The following is a 21,537-nucleotide window of genomic DNA, read 5'->3' on the forward strand; positions in this document are numbered from 1 at the left end:
GGGCCTCCGGGAGCCTCCGGGAGCCTCCGGGAGCCCCCGGGAGCCCCCGGGAGCCCCCGGCCCCGGGCGTGCGGACCCCCCGGTCCTCCGCCAGCCCCGCGCCCCGAGCGCCCTTCGGGGGACTTGCGAGAGGGAAGGGTGGGGGCGGGAAGGGGAGGAAGAAAAACGAGGCTGGATAACGGAGGATGGGGGGGGAGGGTGTAAAACAGCAGACAGAGGGGAGGGGGGGCTTCAAGCCCCACGGACCAGCGTCCAAACTTTCCGAGGATGAGCGCGGAGGAAGGCTCATCCCGGCCGGGCTGCGGGGGCGCGGGGCGCGCGGGGACCCCTGGCAGCGCCCGAGCCGCTGCGGGGCTGACAGCTTCCCCGGCGCCGCGGGGACGCCGCAGGCTCGCGGCGGACACAGGACCCGAAAAGACAGGAAAAAGGAGAGAAAACCGCTCGGCCGAACGTGGAGCAGCCGCCACTTAATCCAAAAGTTAAATGCACCCCCCCCTCCTCCAAACGCAGTCCCCCCCCCACCACCACCACCAGCAAGAAAGTGGAAAATCAGGTCCCTCGGTGCCCCCTCCCTCTTTCAGCGGAGCAAATCCTCGAGCCAAAAAAGGGGGGAAAGAGATAGAAAAGGGGGGCAGAGCGGAAGAGATGGTCGGGATGAGGGGATGTGTGCGAGAGCGAGCAGAGCGAGCGAGCTAGGGGCAGAGAGGGAGAGAGGCGGAGAGGGAGAGAGAGGGAGCGAAATATCAAAGATTGTGCAAGATCAGGCTGGAAAGATAATCGATACTCGACCTAAATTTAACACAAACTACTCAATAAAAGTTAAAGAAAAAACTTACTTTCCATTTCCCCTGCAGTTCCTACTCGATCTTCGCCTCTTTTTTTTTTTTGTTTGTTTGTGTTGCTTTTTATTTTACTTACAGCTGATCACATCCAAGTAACACGAGAGGGTTTCATTAAAAAAAAAAAAAAATTAAAAATTAAAAAAAAAATAAAAAAATAATCCTCGAACTTTATTGGGTGAAAATAAAAACGCTGAAGCAGAAAGTGGGGGGCATGGAGCGGTCCTCGGGGGTCCGGGAGGAGTTAAAGCATGTGCCGACCGCGGTCTCGCTGTTTGGTTGTGAAGGGGTTGGGAAAAGGAGGAAAGGAAATGAAAATCCGATATGTCTTTATTCTGCTAATTATTATCGTTTTAGCCCTGTTTAAAAAAATGGCTGATTAAGTTGAGTGCGCATGTCTTTGTGTGTCTATTCCCGATATGCACTCTGGGAATGAGAGAGGAGAGTGAGGGAGAGGGAGAGGGAGAGGGGGGAGAGAGAGGTGTAATTAGTGAGGTGATCAACATTCCCCAGACTGCAAATGACGCGCAGCCCGGACTCGGAGCAGCCCGGGAGCCTCGCGGCTTGCAGGGCTCGGAGCGCTGCGGCGGGAGCCCGGGACGCTGCGACCGCGGCGCGGGCAGGGGATGGGGATCTCCGGGGCTCGCACCCCACGCGCCCCTGCGCGCGCGACTCCCAAACTTCATTAGACACACACACACACACACACACACACACACACACTCTCTCTCTCTCTCTCCCCTCTCTCTCCCCCCCTCTCAGCAAAAAGGGAGAGAAAATAAAACATAAATACCAGCAAAGCAATGCCCTTGAACCAGTCGGATTTTTTTTTTCTTTTTGTAATTTTAATGAAGCAAAGTCATTATTATCGGACCAGGGATTTGTTTACTAAGGGAGCTGTAAGAAGAAATCCAAGTTGGAGTAGTGAAGAGTTTGTCCTCTGCCTAATTTATTCTGTTGTGTACAAGAACGCATTTTAAGGGGCAAACGCGGGGGCCTGAGCAAATATGCAGATGTATGTAAATAAAGGGTGCCTGGCAGTGTGCAAACACCGCTCGGGGCCCAGCCTATTTCGGAAGGGAGGCTTGCACTCTGGGTTCACAGGCACCTATTTAAACACCGTATCCTTCGCTTGCACCCGCAGGAGAGAAAACCCAGGGCAGGGAAGGTGGAAGTGGCTAGTTGAGTCAAAGTAAACTTTCAAATGAGACTAAGTGATAGGCGCAAGGGTGATAGTGGGGATATGGTTCTGGCCTTTATGTAATATTTTTGAATATTTTATCAGAATTGCATAAGTTCAGTGTAATAGCTTTAAGAAGACTTAGGGAGGAGGAAAAAAAAACCCTTTCATCTTGCAAGTCTGTTGAATTATCTTTCTTGAAGCACATTATGATGAATTTTAAAACCCCACTACAGATCTCATTAGAATGAAATATACTTGGTATTTTCTGGTGCAAAATTTAAGGTGGCTGATTCTCATTTGAAAATCTAATTATCTCTTTCCAATATTACAGATGTGAATATGAGTGACACTTTCATTAAAAGATAATTAACTAAAACTAGGAATAGACATACTTTTAAATACCCCCTACTGAATATCTGAATATGGAATATATATATATATATATATATATATATATATATATATATATAATCACTTGCTACTCAGATAGCATCTCGATACACTGCTACACCACAGGTCACAAGTAGACACCATCTATGTAATATTTCAAAAATAGGGATTCTACAGAGAAGGTGAAAGCACAAACCAAAGAAGCTAAAAACAGGAAATACTTGCAATGTCCAGCTTCCTGGACAGGTAAGGCGTCAGCTGCTTTTGAGTTGACAGGTCTTTGAAGTTCTGGATCGCCAGGATCTGCTTCAAAACCATGTCTTAGGCCTTAAGCACCAAATCTACCAAATACCAACAAAAAGGTTTATCGCACGAGCACTAAGAACAGCAGAGGCTGCAAACACGCATCTTTCTGGGCCTGAAACATTTCGTTATCGGGGAACATTTGGAAAATCCTAAAACTGATGTAAATGGCATTAAAAACCAAACAAAACACCTGGGAGGATAATAGCATAGTCCTCAAAAGAGCAGACCTAGGCCCAAATCAGAAAAGCTGGTTGCCTACAGCAGCTGGCTAAGGTTACAATGAAAGTCCAAAGGCTTGGAGTAGAGAATAAAAACCTAGATATGGTCTTTATTAAGAGGGGGGAAAAATAAGAAAGCAAATCACCACCTTAGGAATCTGAAGTCAATGTATGTACTAGTATAGTATAAACCAGGGCTACTAAGTGTTAACAGAAAGAGAATCATCTACCTCTCCAAAGACTCCATTCTGTTTTAAACTTGTTTGGGAAGAAATTTGCTCAAAGTGTATGGCTTTCCAAGATTTTTAAGTTACTTTGTTTACAGTCTTGTCTTCATACGGTAATGGTATCAATGGTGTGCTAACTGTCTGATTGCACCTCAGTTGAGTTTATGCATGTGCTTTAAGAAACATACATGGCCACGGTGGTAAAAATTTTAATTCTCTGTAACTTGCAAGTGAGGAAGGTGTTTATGTAGCATTGCTGTTTACAGAAAAACACCCCAGAGAGCAAAAATTCTGGCTTTAAAAAACTAGTTGAGGTGTGTGTTGGGGAAGGGGGTGGGGGCTTTTAAAAAGACTGAGGGGAAATGAAGGCAGGGAGACTTTCAGGTTCAAATCAGAAAAGATCAAGCCCTTTGCGGGAGAGGGCTCCATGTACAAGCTCACTGATGGAAAAACCATTTCCTGCGATTTCAGACGGGTAAATGCGTATGATGAAGGAAACACCTGAGAACAATAAGTCTGTTTCAGGCTCAGGTGAAGAAAGGGGGCTATTTCTGGCGTGGAAGAATAGGGAAATGATGATCATTTCGTTTTCAAGTTCTCCTTTATTTCTTTTGCTTTTTTTTTCTCCCTGAAACATCATCAATAACATTAATGTCATTAATGTCAAAACACCAAACGTCAAATCAGGAAAACCATTTTAAAAATTTGGAGGCTATTTCTCCTCTACGCCCCCCATCCCTCTCTTTTCTTGGAAAATACACCCTTCTCTTTTCTTAGGAAATCTCTCTCTCTCTCTCTCTCTCTCTCTCTCTCTCTCCAAGTGTGTGTGTGTGTGTGTGTGTGTGTGTGTGTGTGTGTGTGTGTGTTGGGGGGGAGCAGTTACTGAATTCTAAGTAAGAAAACAAAAGGAAGGAGGATTTGTAAGAGGAGCGCCCACTTTTGCAATCCCCTCTGCTAGCGAGTATTCCCACTCCTCGCCTGTGTGTGTTCTTTTTAATCATCTCTCTCTCATCCTCTTTCACCTCCTTCCTAAGAAGAGAAGCTGGGGTGAGGGTCGGGGTTAATGGGCTGAGGGGATGGGGCAGAGAGGGACTAGCGCGGAGTCAAGAGTCTCCTCCAGGGCTCGGCCTCGGAGCGCGCCCGCGCGAGGAGGGTCCCGGGGAGAAGCGGCTGCAGGTCTGCGTGGGGTGGGCCCGGGGGCGCGGAGCGCGGCGCCGCGGGCAGGGGCGCGGCGGGGCGGGCGAGCCCGAGCCCAGCCCGCGGGCCGCTCCGGGCCAAGGGCGCGATCTGCCCGGCTCGCCCCGGCTGCGCCCCGGCCCCTGGCGCCCTCCTTCTCGGCCCCTCGCTCCAGGAAGCCCAGCTGCTCCTCCCGGGTCTCTGCGGACCCCTTGCCGTCCACCTCTGACCCCGTCTCCCCCCCCACCCCCCTCCCCGCCAGCCCCCACTCTGCTGTCCCTAAACTCTGCGCGAACCCGCCGCCGCCCTCAAGGAACGTTTGGCTACTTTGTATTTCAAAGTGAAAGGAGCAGAGGTTTCCCTGCCGCACCGACAACTTTCCCTGCACCCTCCTGCACACTTTGCAGGGGCGACCCCGGGCCGGGCCGAGCCCACTCCCGGGCGCCGAGCGCCGAGTTGGGGGGGAGAGCCAGAAAGGGGTACCAGCTGGTTAGGTGTTGAGTGTTGGAAGCAAGCAGTAATTAATATTGAGACAAAAGGTAATTTCCACTTCTCGACTTTTCCTTGGCGTATTTTATTCCCCAAATCTGTGCCGCGGACACTCTGGGCTTTGCAGCCGCTGGAAGGAGTCCCCCGCTGTCTGGTCCCGGACCCCCCTCCCCACCCCCGCCCTGCCCTCAACCAAGTCTGTAACAAATACCCCACCTCCCTCTCCCTCCTGTCCCGCCAGCTCAACACCAAGCCCAGCCCAAGGGGAAAATGTTCCCAGTCTTTTGACCGCGCATCCGGGATCTATAGATGAGCTCAGTTTGAAACGAGGTATTACAAGATTTCAGCGTTAGGAACCCTTTATATCACCGCAGACACTTTCAGATCCTCAGCCCCCCTCCTCCTTCCCTCTTTTTGTTGGGTCTTCTCCACCCGGGGGCTATTTAACAAAGGCAGTCTGTTAACTAACATTTTTTAACTCAGCAACTCCTTTCCAAAACACACTTAAACTTGATACCAGTGTCTGTCATTTTGTGAGTGGGGAGGTGTGTGTGTCTGTGTGTGTGTGTGTGGGGGGGGTGTGTGCAAAGGGGAGACGTGAAGTTGTCAGTGAATCGGAAAGTGCAGGGCTTATTTGGGATGGTGTCACAAACACATTATATTTACAGTGAAATAATTCAAGAATTAGTGTGGAAGAGTGCCAAATTTCATTACTACGAAAAAAAGTCTTTTTTTTTTTTTTTTCCCCTTGAGAACTCACAAAGCCGGGGGGGTAGGGGGGGCCGGGAGGTTAAAATATGACCTAACTTCCAGAATGGACACTCTCTTTGATGGTGAGGGTGAGCTAGATGAAATGAAATTCAAAAAGGAAAGACATTTTAAGTGTGTATGTGTGTGTAGCATTTGTGGGCAGTTAAATCTGTCGCTGGATGCCTCCCTCCCCTCCCCCAACCTGCTTCTTATCTCCTTTGTGGTCTTTTTTGTCATAAAAATGCCCCCATCTTGATCCCGGGTCTCTATCTGTCCTTCCATATTTCTGTATGTTTCTCTCTTTCTAACTAAAGTCCCTTTTTGGTTTTTATTTGCAGTAAATCTCTTTTACCTTTTTTTTTTTCTTCCCCCCTGGAGGTTCTGACCTGGTTCTACTAGTGTTGCTGGGGTGGGGGGGGCAGTCATTATTATGTAAAGTTAGGCACAGGTAAGGTGAGGAATGGGGGGAAAGGGAGGAGTTATAGAGGGTCTGAGGAGGGAAGAATTAGGGAGTGGAGAAGGCATAGGAGGAAGGGGGAGAAAGAAAAGTCAGACGCCCTCTGGCCTTTCAGAGGTCAGGGCTCAGACAGTGCTGTGACCTCCTTTCCCTCTAGGCAACCAGCCCAGTGTTTATAAACAAAATCAGACGGGACTCTCCCCAAACAATAGCACTTCACTAACTTCACAGGCACTTCTACAGCTCTTATGCAAATTAATGAGGACTCCTTATCACTTACCACTACACACCCCCACCCCCCTCAGCACTTGTATTCACACTTAGAGCACCCAAACCCAGGATCACTAGCACACCCTTCTCAAAACACATGGAGGTATTTCCAGCAAACATATCCAACAAAAATTTTACGTTTCATCTGGGGAAGATCTCTAAGAGACAACGATGCAGATGGGAAAAGATAGATAAGTGGGAAAAGAAAGAAAGAAAGAATTGAGAGTTCACTGAGTAGAAGACAAATTTGTGCGCTTTTAAAACCTGAAACATCTATATCTAGTCAAGGCAATGCTGTATAGACAATATAGAAACACTGGCCACCAAATAGAATTATTTGAAAACAGGACATTACATTCATCCCAACATCCACATTTCCAAGACAAAACTGCAGATCTTTATAGTTGAAGAAAAGCCACCACCTCTGTATGTAACGTTCCTAAATATTAGACACAAAAGCACCATTAAATCCTATAGCAAACAAACAGCCCATCTGATCTAAGTTACAAAATGTATAATTAAATCCATCTTCAATTACAGAAGGCAGCTAGCAGAAACTAAATCAAAGATTTTGAAACAAATGTTGATTGCCAAGGTACAGAAATGATAGCTTTACATTATATTGTAACCAAAACTCCATTTCAGGAATAAATTGCAAGATAGGAAGAAAAAAAAAAGGTGAAAGCAAAAGAGAGAGAGAGAGAGAAGAATTAAATGATTTCAAACTTTTGCTTTTAAATGATTATTACTGAAAGTCTAAGAGAAAAAGGTTAAAGAAAATATACCTCAGAGCAAAAAGATCATCTCCTTTTCTTCTTTGTCTATCAGTCCCCTGTTAAAGCATATGGAAAATGTTTTCAAAATGCCCAGATTTGGCACATTGTCATTGCAAAGAGAGGAGCGCAGTGATGCTGTTAGAGAAAATGGGAAATAAATTCAGGATTGGGTGCTGCCTCCTTCAATGCGGATTTATCTAAGTTTAATTTAATATTCCGCAATCACTGAATGATCGCATATAATTCACCAAGATTTTAAAGGGCTTTATTTAAATACCTTGAGCAACAAGAGAATGAAATTTAAACCATTACAGCCATTGCTTATATTTTTTTATTTTCCTATTAGAAGAACTTTAACTGGCAATTTCTAATAATAAAAGGAAAAACGATAAAGGTTTGGATTTTTTAAAGGGAGATTGTTAAAGGAAAGCATTAGCTTTATTAAAATCATTCTGAACATAAAATCAAAAAGCACAAAATGGTTGTTTGTAAAACACTAAACCTTTAATCGATTTTATTGGCATTCCGATCGATTAGATAAACGGAAATCTATAGCAAACATCAAAGCATTTAAAACATTTTCTCTATCTCATTTATAAACAAAACTTTTCTTTTCAGCAGAAAAAAATGATTATCAAACGACTAACAGGAAATTCTTCAGATATCAAATTACGATAATAAAATTATTTCCACATGGAAAGGGATAATGACAATGATGATAGTAATTACAATAATGAATAATTCAACAACCCTTTGACATGTATGTTAGAACCTCCAGCAGAAACCGCTCTAAAGAGGGGGGGGTACCTTAAAATAAATACTTTATTTTTTTAATTGAAGGATAGTTGAGAATACTTTATTTTTAAAGGAAATATTTTTTAGAGATGACTCTGGGGGAGTAGCTTAGGTGTGGCTGTCGGACAAGTGTTAACCTCCCTGCAATTGCAAACGAGTCCATGTCTTCGCCGGTGTTTTCCTTCCCAACTGCTACTTCTTTTTGGCAAAAATTAATATGCAAATGTCAATGAGCCCTTCCAGGTTTGCAAACTTGTATCCCGACCTGTCTCTTACTTATTCTAAAAAGGTGATTCTCCCGTTATAGAGGAAGGGGGGGGGGGGAGGCCAAGAGCCGCTTCCCCAGACCTGAAGGTGATCACACAGATGATCTTTGAAGTGAAGGCGACCAATTTATTCGGAGATAGGGAAGCTGCTGTCCAGAGAAATGCAGCCAGCAGAGCTTGTGGCATTTTAGCTGCTGCAAAGGCAAGTGCTGCTGTAACGGGTATTATGTTTATTTGTTAAAGAAAATCAATGAAAGTGGCTGTAAAGTAGTTAGTGAGGCGTGTGTTTGGGACTCGCGGTGGATCGTGACTCTGGCAGGCGGAAGGAGCAGCTCTTGCCCGGGCCGGGGAGGTGCCCGCGCCGCCCGCAGCCGGGGAGCGCGCCGAGCCGCACCTGGCCCCGCGCCCCGCGCCCCGCGTCCTGGCTCCAGCTCTCTGCCCCGCGCGGCCCGGTCCCGGCGCTGGCACCTTCCACTCGCCGGCGGGGGCCTTCCCGCGCCCTCCCTCCGCACCACACACCTTTTTCCTCCTTTTCTCCTACTGACTCTGGTCGTTTCCTCCTTGACGCTACAGGTCTGAACTTCTCTACGCCTTTTCCTCCTATTGGAGCCTCCCTCTTCTGAACCTCGAAGTCTCTTCGGTGAATCGCGGAATATTTCTTTCCTACCCCGCCCCTCCCCCGGTTGCCTCTCCTGCCAATTATTTAGCACCCGGGTCTTCTTACCCTCGCACTTCTATCCTCTCCTCCAGACATTCCAGAGAGTTCTCATCACACCAGAATGCACTTTTTCCTCCTCCTCCTCCTCCTCCTCCTCCCCTTGGATTGGGGAGCTGGGGGGTGGAGGGGGGGGAGCGCAGGATTTTGAGTGGAACTCCCAGGGGTTTTATTCTATTCTTTTAACAGCTTTACTTTCCCTTTTCTTCTTTGCGTAACCTTCACCTACCTACTAATTTATAACAGAAGCGGGTTCTTTCCCTTTCATTGCCCAGTTTACAGTTTCCGTCTGGGGCCGTGCGTGGCCCGTGCACCCTCGGGCTCCCCCCTCCCGGGCCGCCCCCGGCAACTGCTGATCACGTACTGGGGTGCGGTCTCCCCGCACTTTCTCTCCTCGGAATAAGTTAGTTGCCTTGATTTCAAGTTCTCCGTAGAGCGCCTCTTTATTTGTCGAGCTCCCCCGCCGCCCAAATAACGGGTGGGGGCGGGGGGTGGGGGGAAAAGGCGCATCCCCCACTTACATCCCTCTTAGCAACCTTTTACCCCCGGTCCCAGCACCCGCGCAGGTAAGGTCTTGGGCGAATAACAACGAATTCTGGAACATTTTCCCTCTCAGAGCGTGCAGAGGGCTCATGGGTTATCTTGAGAGGGTCTCAAACCCCTCCCCGGTATCTCTGGCTTCGAGGGGTCACCGTTTCAGCCCCCCACCCCCACCCCCACCCGCACCCCTCTTTCTCCTTCCCTCCCTCCCCGGCCGCCCCGGCTGCGGGAGGGGAGCGCAGGCTAAAGACCTCGTCCTCTCGCTGCTTGTTTCTAGCTGCTGCAGCTGCCGCGGAAATTCGCTGTGGCCGCTGCCTCTTCCCGCTTTAATCCCAGACCTCCAGTCATTGGGCAGCTCCTCAGAGGCAAGAAGTCAACACCATGGCAACCCGACAAGCCTATCAAATCACCGGCTGGCGTGACAGCAGCAGCGCTGCAGGCAGCAGTGGGCTGGGCGGAAGAGCAGTGGCCACGACGCTCAGGTACACAGTCTGGGAGTGGACAGCAACTGTCAGCCTCCAGTTCTGGCTACACAGATGTGCACCACCCAGTTCATAGCCCTGCCCTAGGTCCCCTAGCAGGTGAGGAGGAGGAGGAGGAGGAGGAGAGGAGGAGGAGGAGGAGGAGGAGAGGAGGAGGAGAATGACATATACACACATATAGGATTAGAAGAGCTTCGGGAGAGAGTTTCAAGCTAAAAGTAATCGAAGCCCTAGATTTTATGAACTGAGGGTGCCTTGTGCCCCAGCAGTAGATGAGACCAAGTCACAATAGCCACAGAACCAAATTTAAAGGGTTTGCCCAAAGGCGTGGGATTTTTCTTCCCCAGTTCTGTCAGCTTGCCTGCGCAAAAGTACTGCAACGTTGTGTTCTGGAGTTTCAAAAGTATAAAAGAGAATGTTACACTTTTAACTTTGTCTGCGAGTGTTGGAGTCTGCAAAAAAAAAAAAAAAAATACGACTCAGTATCAATTTCAACTATGCTAACTGACTGCCTTGGAAATGACCTAAACTTTACCTGAAACTGCCTTTGCCTTGTGCTTTCCTAAAATGTGTGCTTTGTGTAAGGTGTGTTCTAGAGCTTCTCTGAAGAGAAGTAACCGAGGAGACTAGGGAATGGGTAACTAGGAAATCCGTGCATTCCTCTTGGGCCTACTTCATCGTTCGATTTCCTAATTTTTCTCAAGCTCCCAAGTAGGCAAAGAGAAGATGTCAGGATTTCCACTAATAATTCAGAGCACTTTTTTAATTTACGTGGTTTACTTTGAAACTGCATTTTACTTTTCCTTTTTTTCGTATTTTAAAAGCAAACAATGTTTTTGAGAAACATGCAACATATTTCTTATCAGCTCACCCAAATATTTGAACAACAATAGAGAATGCTATTATTGACCATATATCACCCTCTATCATTTATCTTGTGTTGATTTCTGATTTTGAGAGCACAAGTTTGTTGAAGTTGTATAAGGCGGCAAGAGAAATTCCATTCAGTAACGAAGTTAATGTGTCATCTTGAGGGAATCTTCTATGAATTCTAAAATCTACCTTTAAGTCCACTCCACATAAACACAATTCACTAAATAAACAATTTTCATATTGATCTAACATTTTTTATGAAGAGGCTCTCAGTGTGTAAGTATTTAAGTTATACTTGGCATGCATAAAATACTAGAGACCTGGAAAGGTTTCTCAAAACAGCAATTGCAATATTAAGCAGAATAAGGTAGAGAGCCAATTTTTGTGGCTCTAAGGAGAAATTCAGTGAAATCTTGAACTTTATTTCCTTACTTTCCCTATATTTCATTGTCGATGGATTCTAATATTAAAACAGTACTTTTCAACATACAATTTATTGTATACCAAAAATGAGATAATAACTGACACTGGAGAAACAGGTCATGATATACTAGAGAAAACTTTCGGATGTAATGTGATTTTTCCTACACTGAAACTCTAATAACATTCTGGTAGCATTTCTTTTTCTGTGCTACTCTGCAGAGTTGTTCAATGAAGAACGGTCAAGCATAGAGAGCTAAAAGTTGGTTGTAGTCTAAATGGCTATGTCAGTGCCAAGTTATCCATATCCTTGAATATTTTTGGCTAATTCACATTGCATCTAACAAATATTGAGTGTCTATGTGGGAAATGTAAGAAGAAGCACAATACTACAATTTTTAATTAAAATACATATATTTAATTTGTTATCTTTCAGAACCAAACTTGTAAATTTAAAATGTTTTTAAAAGAGAAGTTAAATGAAGTATTCAAAAATCTTGCAGTACATTTCGACTTCAGTAAGAATAAATGAACACAGGAGATATGATAACATTTAAAAGTTTATTTCATTTAATAAATGATGATTCCTGAGTTATTGAAAAATTTAAAATACTCTAGGATCTATCATACTGTTTGTGATGGATGTGTAGTTTTACTAGTCAAAGACAGGAACAGATACCATCATTCAAACGTCCATCTATGTGTAATATTTCTAATTTTAAAAAGTTAAAATGAGATGTAGTAAGTAAATTAATACATTATATCTAAATGAAAACAAACATCTAAATATTCTATTGGGTTCTTTAATTTTCTTAGAAATTGTTATTTTTTCTTTATCGTAAGCTTGCCATGTAGATTATTGAAACTTAAAACAATTTTTGTAAATACCATACGGATACTATTTTTTAATCAAAAATCAATTCTACTGTTTACCTTAAAAATACCCTCAGATCATACAATATATGGCCGTCTGCCTAAATATAGACTAATGTCCATGCCACACACATGTTGCTAGTCATCTCTACATTCAATTCCTTACATTTAAAGCTGGTTTCTATACTTTTAGTGTTTTCAGTATTAGATGCTCTTGGAAAGAGGAAATTTCTCTTTTTTAGCCAATAAAAAATAAGACAGTAGAATTGAATGTAGTTTAAATGCTAAATTTAAAGAAAATCAGTAAAAGGATGCCTTGCTCGTTTTCAGCAGAACGGATACCATCTCCATAGAGTTCATTCTTGACCTTACCTGAGTAAGTACTTTAACTTAAAGTATGAGATGCACCTAGAGGGGTAATACATTGAGCTTAATAGGAAGACAGTTAATAACCTTTTTTCATCCTCGTGCACTATCAATCATGGCTGTCAACAGTCTGCTGAATCAAAGCAAAAGTGTTCTTCACAGATGACTGATTAGAAACGCAAAATCACAAGATCCATCTTCATGGTCACTTTTATTATAGTCATTTTTAAACTGACAGCAACCTGCTCAGTTTCAGCACACTGGGCATCACAAATAGTGTCACTCAGTGCAGCTGAGCATGAGAAGAGGTTGGTTGGATTATACTTAAAAATAATTAGGCCCTCAACCCTTTGTGGAACCAAGAAAAAGGTATTCCTCTTTCCATGCCCCTATTCCCTCCTCCCATAACTTGCTCTGATTCCATTGTATCATTAGCTTACCATCTTGAAGGGAAGCAATGCAGGGTATAGTTTTATCCTCGCTAATTATCTAGGAATTAGGGAATGAATACATCCACTTGAGAGTTACAGATAACTTTTTGTCCACTGCTTTTTGTCAACATCATGAAAAACAACAACACTGCTACCCTTATAGTTAGGTTAAATAGGGTTCTTTTTACACAGAAATAGGTTTTTAGACTAAAGACTTCAGGAATCTAGGCAGCTAGGTATTAGTGAATGATTCTTGCTATAAGGAGCTCTTCTCAGTAGAAAACATTTAATAGCACCACCTGAATGCTGTAGCACTGGAATTAACTGAGGTTATAATTCTCCAAATGCATAATCTTAAAGGTGGTCAAGATATTTAACTATTAAGTAGCGATATAAATTTTCCATATGCAACCCCATATTATCTCCTTTTCAGCCCTAGAGTATTGAAAAATGACAAATTGGAAAACCAACAAGTAGATGTACATAAAAATCATTAAACTAGAGGGTTTGAAATAGTTTTGTCTGAGTCAAAGGGTAAGGAACTTTGTCTTTAACTTAGTCTTGATCTTTATGCTACAACGGCCCCCTTCAGATTTATTTCATGATATTTTCATGCATGCCTTTAGAATATTTTATGATACTATTGGGTACTAATGATATAAAAACTTATATGAGAAAAATTTTAATAGAAACATTATAAAATATATTGTGATTCTGGTGCTCATCCTATAGAGTTCTATTTCATATTCAGAAAGGAAAATCCAATTGGGTTTAAATTTTAATTCAGTAAATTTAACTTAATGCCCTATTTTAAACGCCTATACAGTCATCGTTTCCTTTCATCTCAAATATTCATTTTCTTGTTAATAGCAGAACACACAGAGAGAGAGAGAGAGAGAGGAAAGGAGAGAGAAAAATTTATCAATATTTTTTTACATAGCTTAATGCCTTCATATTCATTTTCAAACATGTTTAATATTCTAACCTTAATACTTCTTTGTGAAACTACCTATCCTTTTCCTCTGGCTCTCTCTCCACACCCACACGCCCACCCACACACACACATACACACACACACGCGCGCGCACATATACACACCTGTATTGCTTGATTCTAGATTATAAGAATGCTTTTCTTTTCTGTACAAAATGCATAGACAAGATACACATGATATTTACAGATTATATAATTACACGTATATAATGGAATATATTTATTTTACATGGATATAATAGATGCATAAATGTACTCTCTGTATATGTACATAAATGTATAAGAAGACTAATATTAATTTCCTTAAATGTTGTACTTTATGTTTCTAGAGATATATGTATTTAAAATAAAGAAATTATGAAATATTCCAATTAACTATCCAGTTTGATTTTATCTTTTTGAGCTAAGTTAAATTGTTTTAGAATTTAGATAGATGTATGTGCTAGTTGATGTTTTAAAATATTTCCATCTTATAAAAATTGATAATGACAATACTCAACATATTGTTCAGTATGTAAAATTATATTTAAATGAATTGTTTACATCCTTTAAAAGCTGTATTATTACATAAATGACAATGTAAATCACCTTAATGAGTTCGTATTCAGTTTACTTTAATGATAAAAATATAATTTCTCCTGACAATATGTGTGTGAGTGTGTGTGTGTGCGTGTGTGTGTGTGTGGGGGGGTGTACATTCTCTTGCGTGTACGGGTGCTTAGTTTGGGTAAGTTTACAAATTTAAAAAAGATAACATCCCATAGAATTCAATATGATTGCTTTTAAAGCTAATTTTTAGTGTAAAAGATTCGTTCTGTCCAGGTTCTACTAGCCGAATATTTATGGAAGAGAGATTTATCTGAAATATCTGGACTTGGTGTGGCACTTTTTGCTACAAACCTAACTCAGTGAGATGATATGCATGATATTTGGCATAATCTTGGTAACCTATGCAGGTAGTCACAATAGATCCAATATGAATTTTTGATATGCATCATAAATATGAGCATTTATAAGGCTTATGAAAATTATAGATCTAAAATCATGTTTTCCTCTAGACAGGTCTTAACAAACTGAAAACAATTCCTTCCTTTATATTTTTAGAAACTTAATCAAAAGTAGTTTTTCAAAAAATTAGTTTGTTTCAGAAGTTACTATGAAGCATTTTGATTTGAAAATTTTATGTTTGACATCACATGAAAACAAAACTCGCATTTTAAACTTAATGGACAATTAATTTTATAAGTCTTTTGGGGAAAAAAAAGGCAGCATCTTAATTTACCTGAAATGCTTATCTGACTATTTTGTTGCTGTTAGTTTTAACAGCCTATATTGTTTTGTGTGAATTTGCTTCATTGAGAATGTTATGTTTAAGTGAATATATAGCCATACAATATAATTAAATATCAGAATATCATGTGTTAAACCGGCTAGCAGGAGACTCTCATCATTTAGTTGTTAGAGATACACTTAATACATAAAAAAACATATTCATCAAGGAATATTTTGAACTAAAAAAAGACTAATGTTTATACATTTCAGTTTGGGCTGGAATTTATATTTGCACATTGCATGTAATATATGATATATGCATCTGTATACACAATTACACCTAAATACTATTATATCTAGATTATTGACTTCTTTAAAAGGTAAAATGCTGTCACACACAAATATTACAATTATCATTGCCATGCCTGCATTTATGCAACCTGAATATGCAATTATGGCATTTTTCTCTTTCCTAAAGTATGATCTTCCCTTGGTACTGGAATTGTTCTTTGTTGAATCTTTGTGATTAAAAAAAAAAAAAGCTGTTATATGAGTGTCAGCTTGCAATAAATGTGTGAGAAGATGTACGGTCAGGATAGACTGGCCATCTCTTAGCGTGTCTTTTCTACCTGGGCTTCAGAGCTCTGGCTCCCAACTAGTGATATTTAAAGAGAAAAGAAATGAAAGAAAGGTCATACAAAAATCACCTTTAACATTTTATAGTAAGAAAGAGAAAATATTGAAATATTTACAATAATTTGTTATGTAATTCTATTTTAATTGCTTTTCTATATTAATTTTCAAAATGCTGTTATTTGCCACCTATCATTTAAAAATGTTATTTTGTTCAACTCCTACTTTTCACTCACAAAAAAGATGTAGTCCTGAAAAATCACCAAAACTGAAATTATTATTTTCTCTACCATTCATATTCCCCAAAGCTTTCTGCCACTCAGCCACTAAAGCTGGAAGGAAGATGCATTTTATAACAAATAGATTATTTTGATCACTGTGCTTTCTTCTTACCTTGAATTTCAGTTTACAAAGAAATATGCAAATAGATTTAATGACAACTTTTCAAAATGCAATCCAAGATGTTAGTGATGTTTTCAAGTAAAAAATTTAAGATAGTATGATATAAAGATCCCTTTTTTTGATAGCTAAAGCTTTTATATGTAAACCTTCACTTATGTATTACACAACCACTGAAGAATTTTAATGTATTGCAGTTCATTTTGCAATATTTGCACAAACATTCAGCGTAGTATTATGTTGCTTAGTTATTTCATTATATTATATTTCACATTTAGATTTTCATTTGAATTTTCCTGTTTTCAACATTTGGATATCATCTCATTAACTATCATAAACCAGTAGTTTAAGGAGGAGTAATTCTGAAACGTAAACACCCCTTCTAGAATTTTACAGCATTGCCATGGAAGAGAAAGACAGGACTAGCATTACTTTCCCCCAACCATTTCCCTGTTATGATTATAAGAAAAGATCAGATGCTGTGGCAATTTTTTTCATATGTGATCTTTCTTTAGAATTATTTTCAAAGTCAACTGTCCTTAGACCTTATTTTCATCTCCAAAAAGCATTAAGTTTGCTTCTTTGTAAAATATTTCTTCATAACATATCTTAGTTTAATTCACTTTTAGCAAAAGAAACACCCAAACTCAATCTGGAGACCTCCTTCCAACATAATTTAGCTGGACCTTTTCTTAGTAAAGGTTTTCTGGTTTTCATTTTCACTTCATATTCTCAAATAAAAGATCCTTTGTTGTCTACCATTTGATTGGACTTAATGAAAAACACTCCATTTTAACTTAACAGTATTTCCTTTTGAATTTATTATATTTAAGAACACTGTCAAAAATCAAACATTTAATCTCAGGTTTTTATATTTCAAAATATATTACTATCACATGGCTCAGCGAGGTGATGTAAAAAGTATACTGAAAAGATTTCAAAAAGGAAAGCAAAAGCAAAAAAAACCCGGCTTCATTTTAATATGAAACTAAATACTATAGCTAATGTGCAGATTGGGTACGGCAGCTGACTGTAGACTAACATGTGACAGGGTGCCAACAGCAGAATTGTGCAGTATTGACTAAATGAGCTTCACTGATTTGTATTGAGGCTAATATCTTCTTTAAACAATTCCGTGTAAATTGTGCGTATAAAGTCATTGGAAGCTATTTCTCAGGACAGCCTCGCTGGCTAGCTACCTGCTGGAGTGAGGAAGATAATCAATAGGAAGAAATAGAGCTGAGCATGAGCCTGGGAAGCTTCAGAGCAGTTAATGCTGATAAAAGTAGATGATGTCAATATTTGGGAATAGCACAACTCTAGGATAATAGACAAAAGAGGAGTGCATATGTTGTAGGGTGTTCAAACAGGGGCAAAATTAAAGCCTAAGTGGCAGATGATGCCCTGGGCTGCAAAAGACATTATTTATGGCAGGTATTGTTAAATTTCTACTGAAATCCAAACAGAGCAAGATGTTATATGAAAAAGGCACCTAACTTTTATCAGAAGCTTAAATACCCATTTTCATTTCAATGGTCAATAGGTTTTTGCTGATGATTGGTATAGGATAGACTGTCCTCCAGACATTTGGCAGATACATATTTTTACATATGTAATACCACATGTCTCATTAAGAAATCGTTTTTAATTCTCTAAGTTGCTTCCAAGATATAAAAAAAAATAATGTATAAAAGATAAAATGAGATCCGGCTGTCAGTCAAAGGGTGATGCCAAAGATACAAGCAAACCTAATTGTCTTTGCATATTACTTGTGATTATAGCAGACACCTTATCTTCTAGAGGTAGTAGAGTTATTGGAAGTGAGGTAATGATATATTTTTACTAATTTAATACTGAAAATCAGTTTTCCTCTTGCTGTCAGGCGATGAAATTTTGTTCTTCCGTGCTGATCTTTCTGTTGATGTATTATGACATAGTCTGTCAACATGAACAGATATGTGAAAGGAGATTGGGTGACTGAGATGTACCACCTGCATAGAACTCTTCTTGAATTTTAAGCATGGTATCATGTTTGGGGACAACAAGTAAGGCTGTGCTTGTTTTTAAAATGCTGTATTTTTATATAATTTAAGCCCAGCAAAACAGGTGGACTATATGACAACCCTTTACACCGGAAACGAGTGAGCCAAATCCAAACCACATATTTCAGAACACCTTTTAAAGAGGTCTTCCAAGTCCTAAGTTGATTCCTTAAAATGCAAAAAACAAGGTTTGAAAAATATAAAAGTTTCTCAAAAAGAGGAGAAATCAATTCTCACACGTTTGATTATCAAACGTAGCCATTTTCTCCCAAATTAAACAATTCCACAACTGTTACATACTTTTATTGTCGCAGATGTTTTTATTGTTTGGTGTTAGTTATCTGGATGATATCAAGCACATAATTCTGAGGTTAGGGAAAACAGCCATGCCTGATAGTTTTTACTTAAAACCAGCTAACAAATGTTATTAGAAAAGTAAGCATATTGATCTAGCATCTAACATTTTAAACATTGTTCTTACTCACAAAAATACAGAAATAAATGAGTTTTACCCAGCTTTTCATTTTATGCTTTTATTGGGGGGAATAAGGAGTTATTTGGAGAAGAATGTTTCATCTTTTCCAAATCACACATTGCAGTGACTCACACAAGATGCAGGATTACAATTAATATCATTTCAAATTCTAAATATAAAATCTTTGTAAGCTTTCTTACAAGTAAAAATATTTGCTCAAAAAATGCTAGTAGTTGTCATACACCCCATCCTTTTATCTTAAACACAGAGAAATAAAAGACCTTTAGTCATTATTGAATTCTAAAGAAGGCTTCATTTCAAATAAAGTATGAATTTTGATTTTGAGACACAGAAAAATATATCCTTTAAGATCTATACTTCAACTAATTTGTTAATCTTGTGCCACTTTCAGCATTTGTCACACATATAGACCAGGAAATTGGCTCCATCTCATTCTAGCTCTGTATTGAATTAAAAACCTCTACTGCAAAGAAGAGCATGATGTGGGGAAAGAATAAATTTAGTTCTTTCTTTAGCAATGCACATATATTTCCATACATTTCACATCCTAAGGGAGCCTATGAATGCATTCAATAAATACAAAACTATAAACTATAATTCCAGAAAAGGCAAAGGTTTACATTTTTTTCTGATTTTAATATCCCATTTAAGTTTGAAGACTGAAAATTAAATACTTTCATACATTTTATTTTACTTTTTTTTTTTAGGAGACACATTCACTATTAGAAATAAATCTATAATAATGAATCTTAGTTGCTTCTTCCACTTGGATAATGTTAGCATGTTTAGATCAAAGCAAATTAAATATCTGTTGCAGCAAATTGAGAAAAAAATGTTTTATGCTATTTGAATCTATGTTTGCATTCAATACACCAAAGTCCACCTTGGGTAATCTAGTAGACATTATATGCAAACCATATATATGTATACATTAAAAGGGGTGTCCATTCCTATTTCATATTATAGGCTAATAGAAAAGGTATTTTTCAACAAATTGTGATAATAATGGAGTGTTTTTAAGCATGATGGGTGCATTTCTATAAAGATTTTGTGAAAATGAAATACGCCCCGCAGGTGAAGGAGATTACTAACTCTTGATATAGACTTGCTGTTTGTATAGTTCACTATGCTTTCAAGTATTTGAATCTGTGACTGCGTTCTGAGGAGACAGTGCAGTGCAGTAGATTTATGATGGCCTCACGGAAACAGAGCTAGCAAAGATTATGGCATACTTGTTTAGAAAAACGGTGAGCTGAAGGTTCCTGATTTACACTGACATATATCTAGATGAAACCATAGTTTGCAAATTGCCTTGAGGAGTCATCTTTTATTAAGTGTTTGATAGGTATCAAAATGTACCTATCTATTTTAAAACATATCAAGAATGCTGATGTTATATTTGCAATGCTTTTCTTTTGTGTCTGTGGGTTAAAATATTTTTACTTATACATTTTTATTTTCTAAACAACTTAAAAATTAATATCCAGCAAGAAAAATCATGTCATATTAAGAGATACATTTCATAATATTTAAAAACTAAAAGGTCCCATAATGTGAAAAAATGTAAAATTTCACAGCAAATCTGCATATTAATTAAGAGGTTCAAGGTCCTTATAGCTTTTGTTTTTGGTGTTGTTGTTTTACATTAATGTTCTTATTCAAGGATAAAGAAATAACCTTTTATTTATTTATTTTTTTAAAAAGATTTTATTTATTTATTCAAGAGAGACACAGAGAGAAAGAGAGGCAGAGACATAGGCAGAGGGAGAAGCAAGCTCCTCATGGGAAGCCGGATGCAGGACTCGATCCCAGGTCTCCAGGGTCACTCCCTGGGCTGAAGGCGGTGCTAAACCACTGAGCCACCTGGGCTACCCAAGAAATAACCTTTTAAAGACTGCACCTAAATTAGTCAACTTCCAACCTGTCACTCCCTGACTTCTTCCCGCTTTAAGTATTTAATCAACATGGTCTTCATTGGAAGGATGCGGCTGTTTCTCCCTCACTTTATTAGGCCAGAGAATATCCCCCTTGACTGAATTCAGAACTGAAATTACGAGCAGATATGCTCAGAGACTTTTTTCCTATGGGAAGTCTTATCTATATATGATCAGAAATGACAGAATGCATGACACAAACTTGTAATCATTCCGCTATGCATTTCCAATTTCTGTGACTGCTATTTCTTGCTCGTGCCCCTTTTATTTTATAATAGTCCACAGTGTCACCATTCATATTTAGGAGAGCCCCATTTTTTCCTCAAGTTCCACAATGCCAATTCGTATGCTCCTACTTAATCTGAGAAATAAGTGCTTGGGAAAAGACGAGATACAAAATTAAATAACAGCTTTGAAGTTGCTGAACTCGCAGCTCCTTCCAAATCTTCATCTTGTTGGTTCCATTATCCTTGTATTTTACAGCTTAGGATTTTGGATGTTTAATACTGGTATTGTGTAAAGTGGGTGTTTCTAGAAGTCACACTTATGAATTATTGTGTGCCCCAACTGCTTCAGGGCATAAAATTTCTCTAACAGACAGCAGCTGACAGATTGGAAGAAACTGGCTCAAAGTGTCAGATAACTTTTAACTCCTAATGTTGAGTTTTGAAAGTATCTTTTGGGTCTCTGTTCTTAGGGATTTAGTAAGAACAAATGGAATGTACATGAAGCACATATTTCCACTATTGGCCTAGCCTTTTTATCATGGCTCAGGATACTTTTTTTAAAATAGTGGTAAAAATACATAACATGACATCTACCCTCTTAACAAATGTTAAGTGTATAGTACATTATTCTCAACTATAGGCAAAATATTCTACCGCAGATCTCTAGAACTTTTTCATTTCACGTAACTGAAACTTTAT

The 21,537-nt window shown here is 39.8% G+C and overlaps 2 protein-coding genes across 8 annotated transcripts in view; one reads left to right on the forward strand and one right to left on the reverse strand.

Annotated features, from left to right (window-relative positions):
• The window catches only part of ZFHX4 (zinc finger homeobox 4), a 181,687-nt gene extending 180,427 nt beyond the window's left edge, over nucleotides 1-1,260 (reverse strand). For both annotated transcript variants that reach the window (XM_077876501.1, XM_077876499.1), the window contains exon 1: nucleotides 837-1,260. The gene's annotated coding sequence lies outside the window, so the exon portion shown is untranslated. The remainder of the gene's footprint in view (nucleotides 1-836) is intronic.
• LOC144300474 (uncharacterized) overlaps nucleotides 1-21,537 on the forward strand; it is a 76,195-nt gene that overhangs the window by 32,038 nt on the left and 22,620 nt on the right. For all 6 annotated transcript variants that reach the window (XM_077876505.1, XM_077876504.1, XM_077876503.1 and 3 more), the window contains one exon: nucleotides 9,675-9,879. In XM_077876505.1, coding sequence (XP_077732631.1) covers nucleotides 9,675-9,879 — 205 coding nt within the window. The remainder of the gene's footprint in view (nucleotides 1-9,674; nucleotides 9,880-21,537) is intronic.

This window comes from Canis aureus, chromosome 28 (assembly GCF_053574225.1).
Source record: "Canis aureus isolate CA01 chromosome 28, VMU_Caureus_v.1.0, whole genome shotgun sequence".
In the NCBI taxonomy this organism is placed as follows: Eukaryota; Metazoa; Chordata; class Mammalia; order Carnivora; family Canidae; genus Canis; species Canis aureus.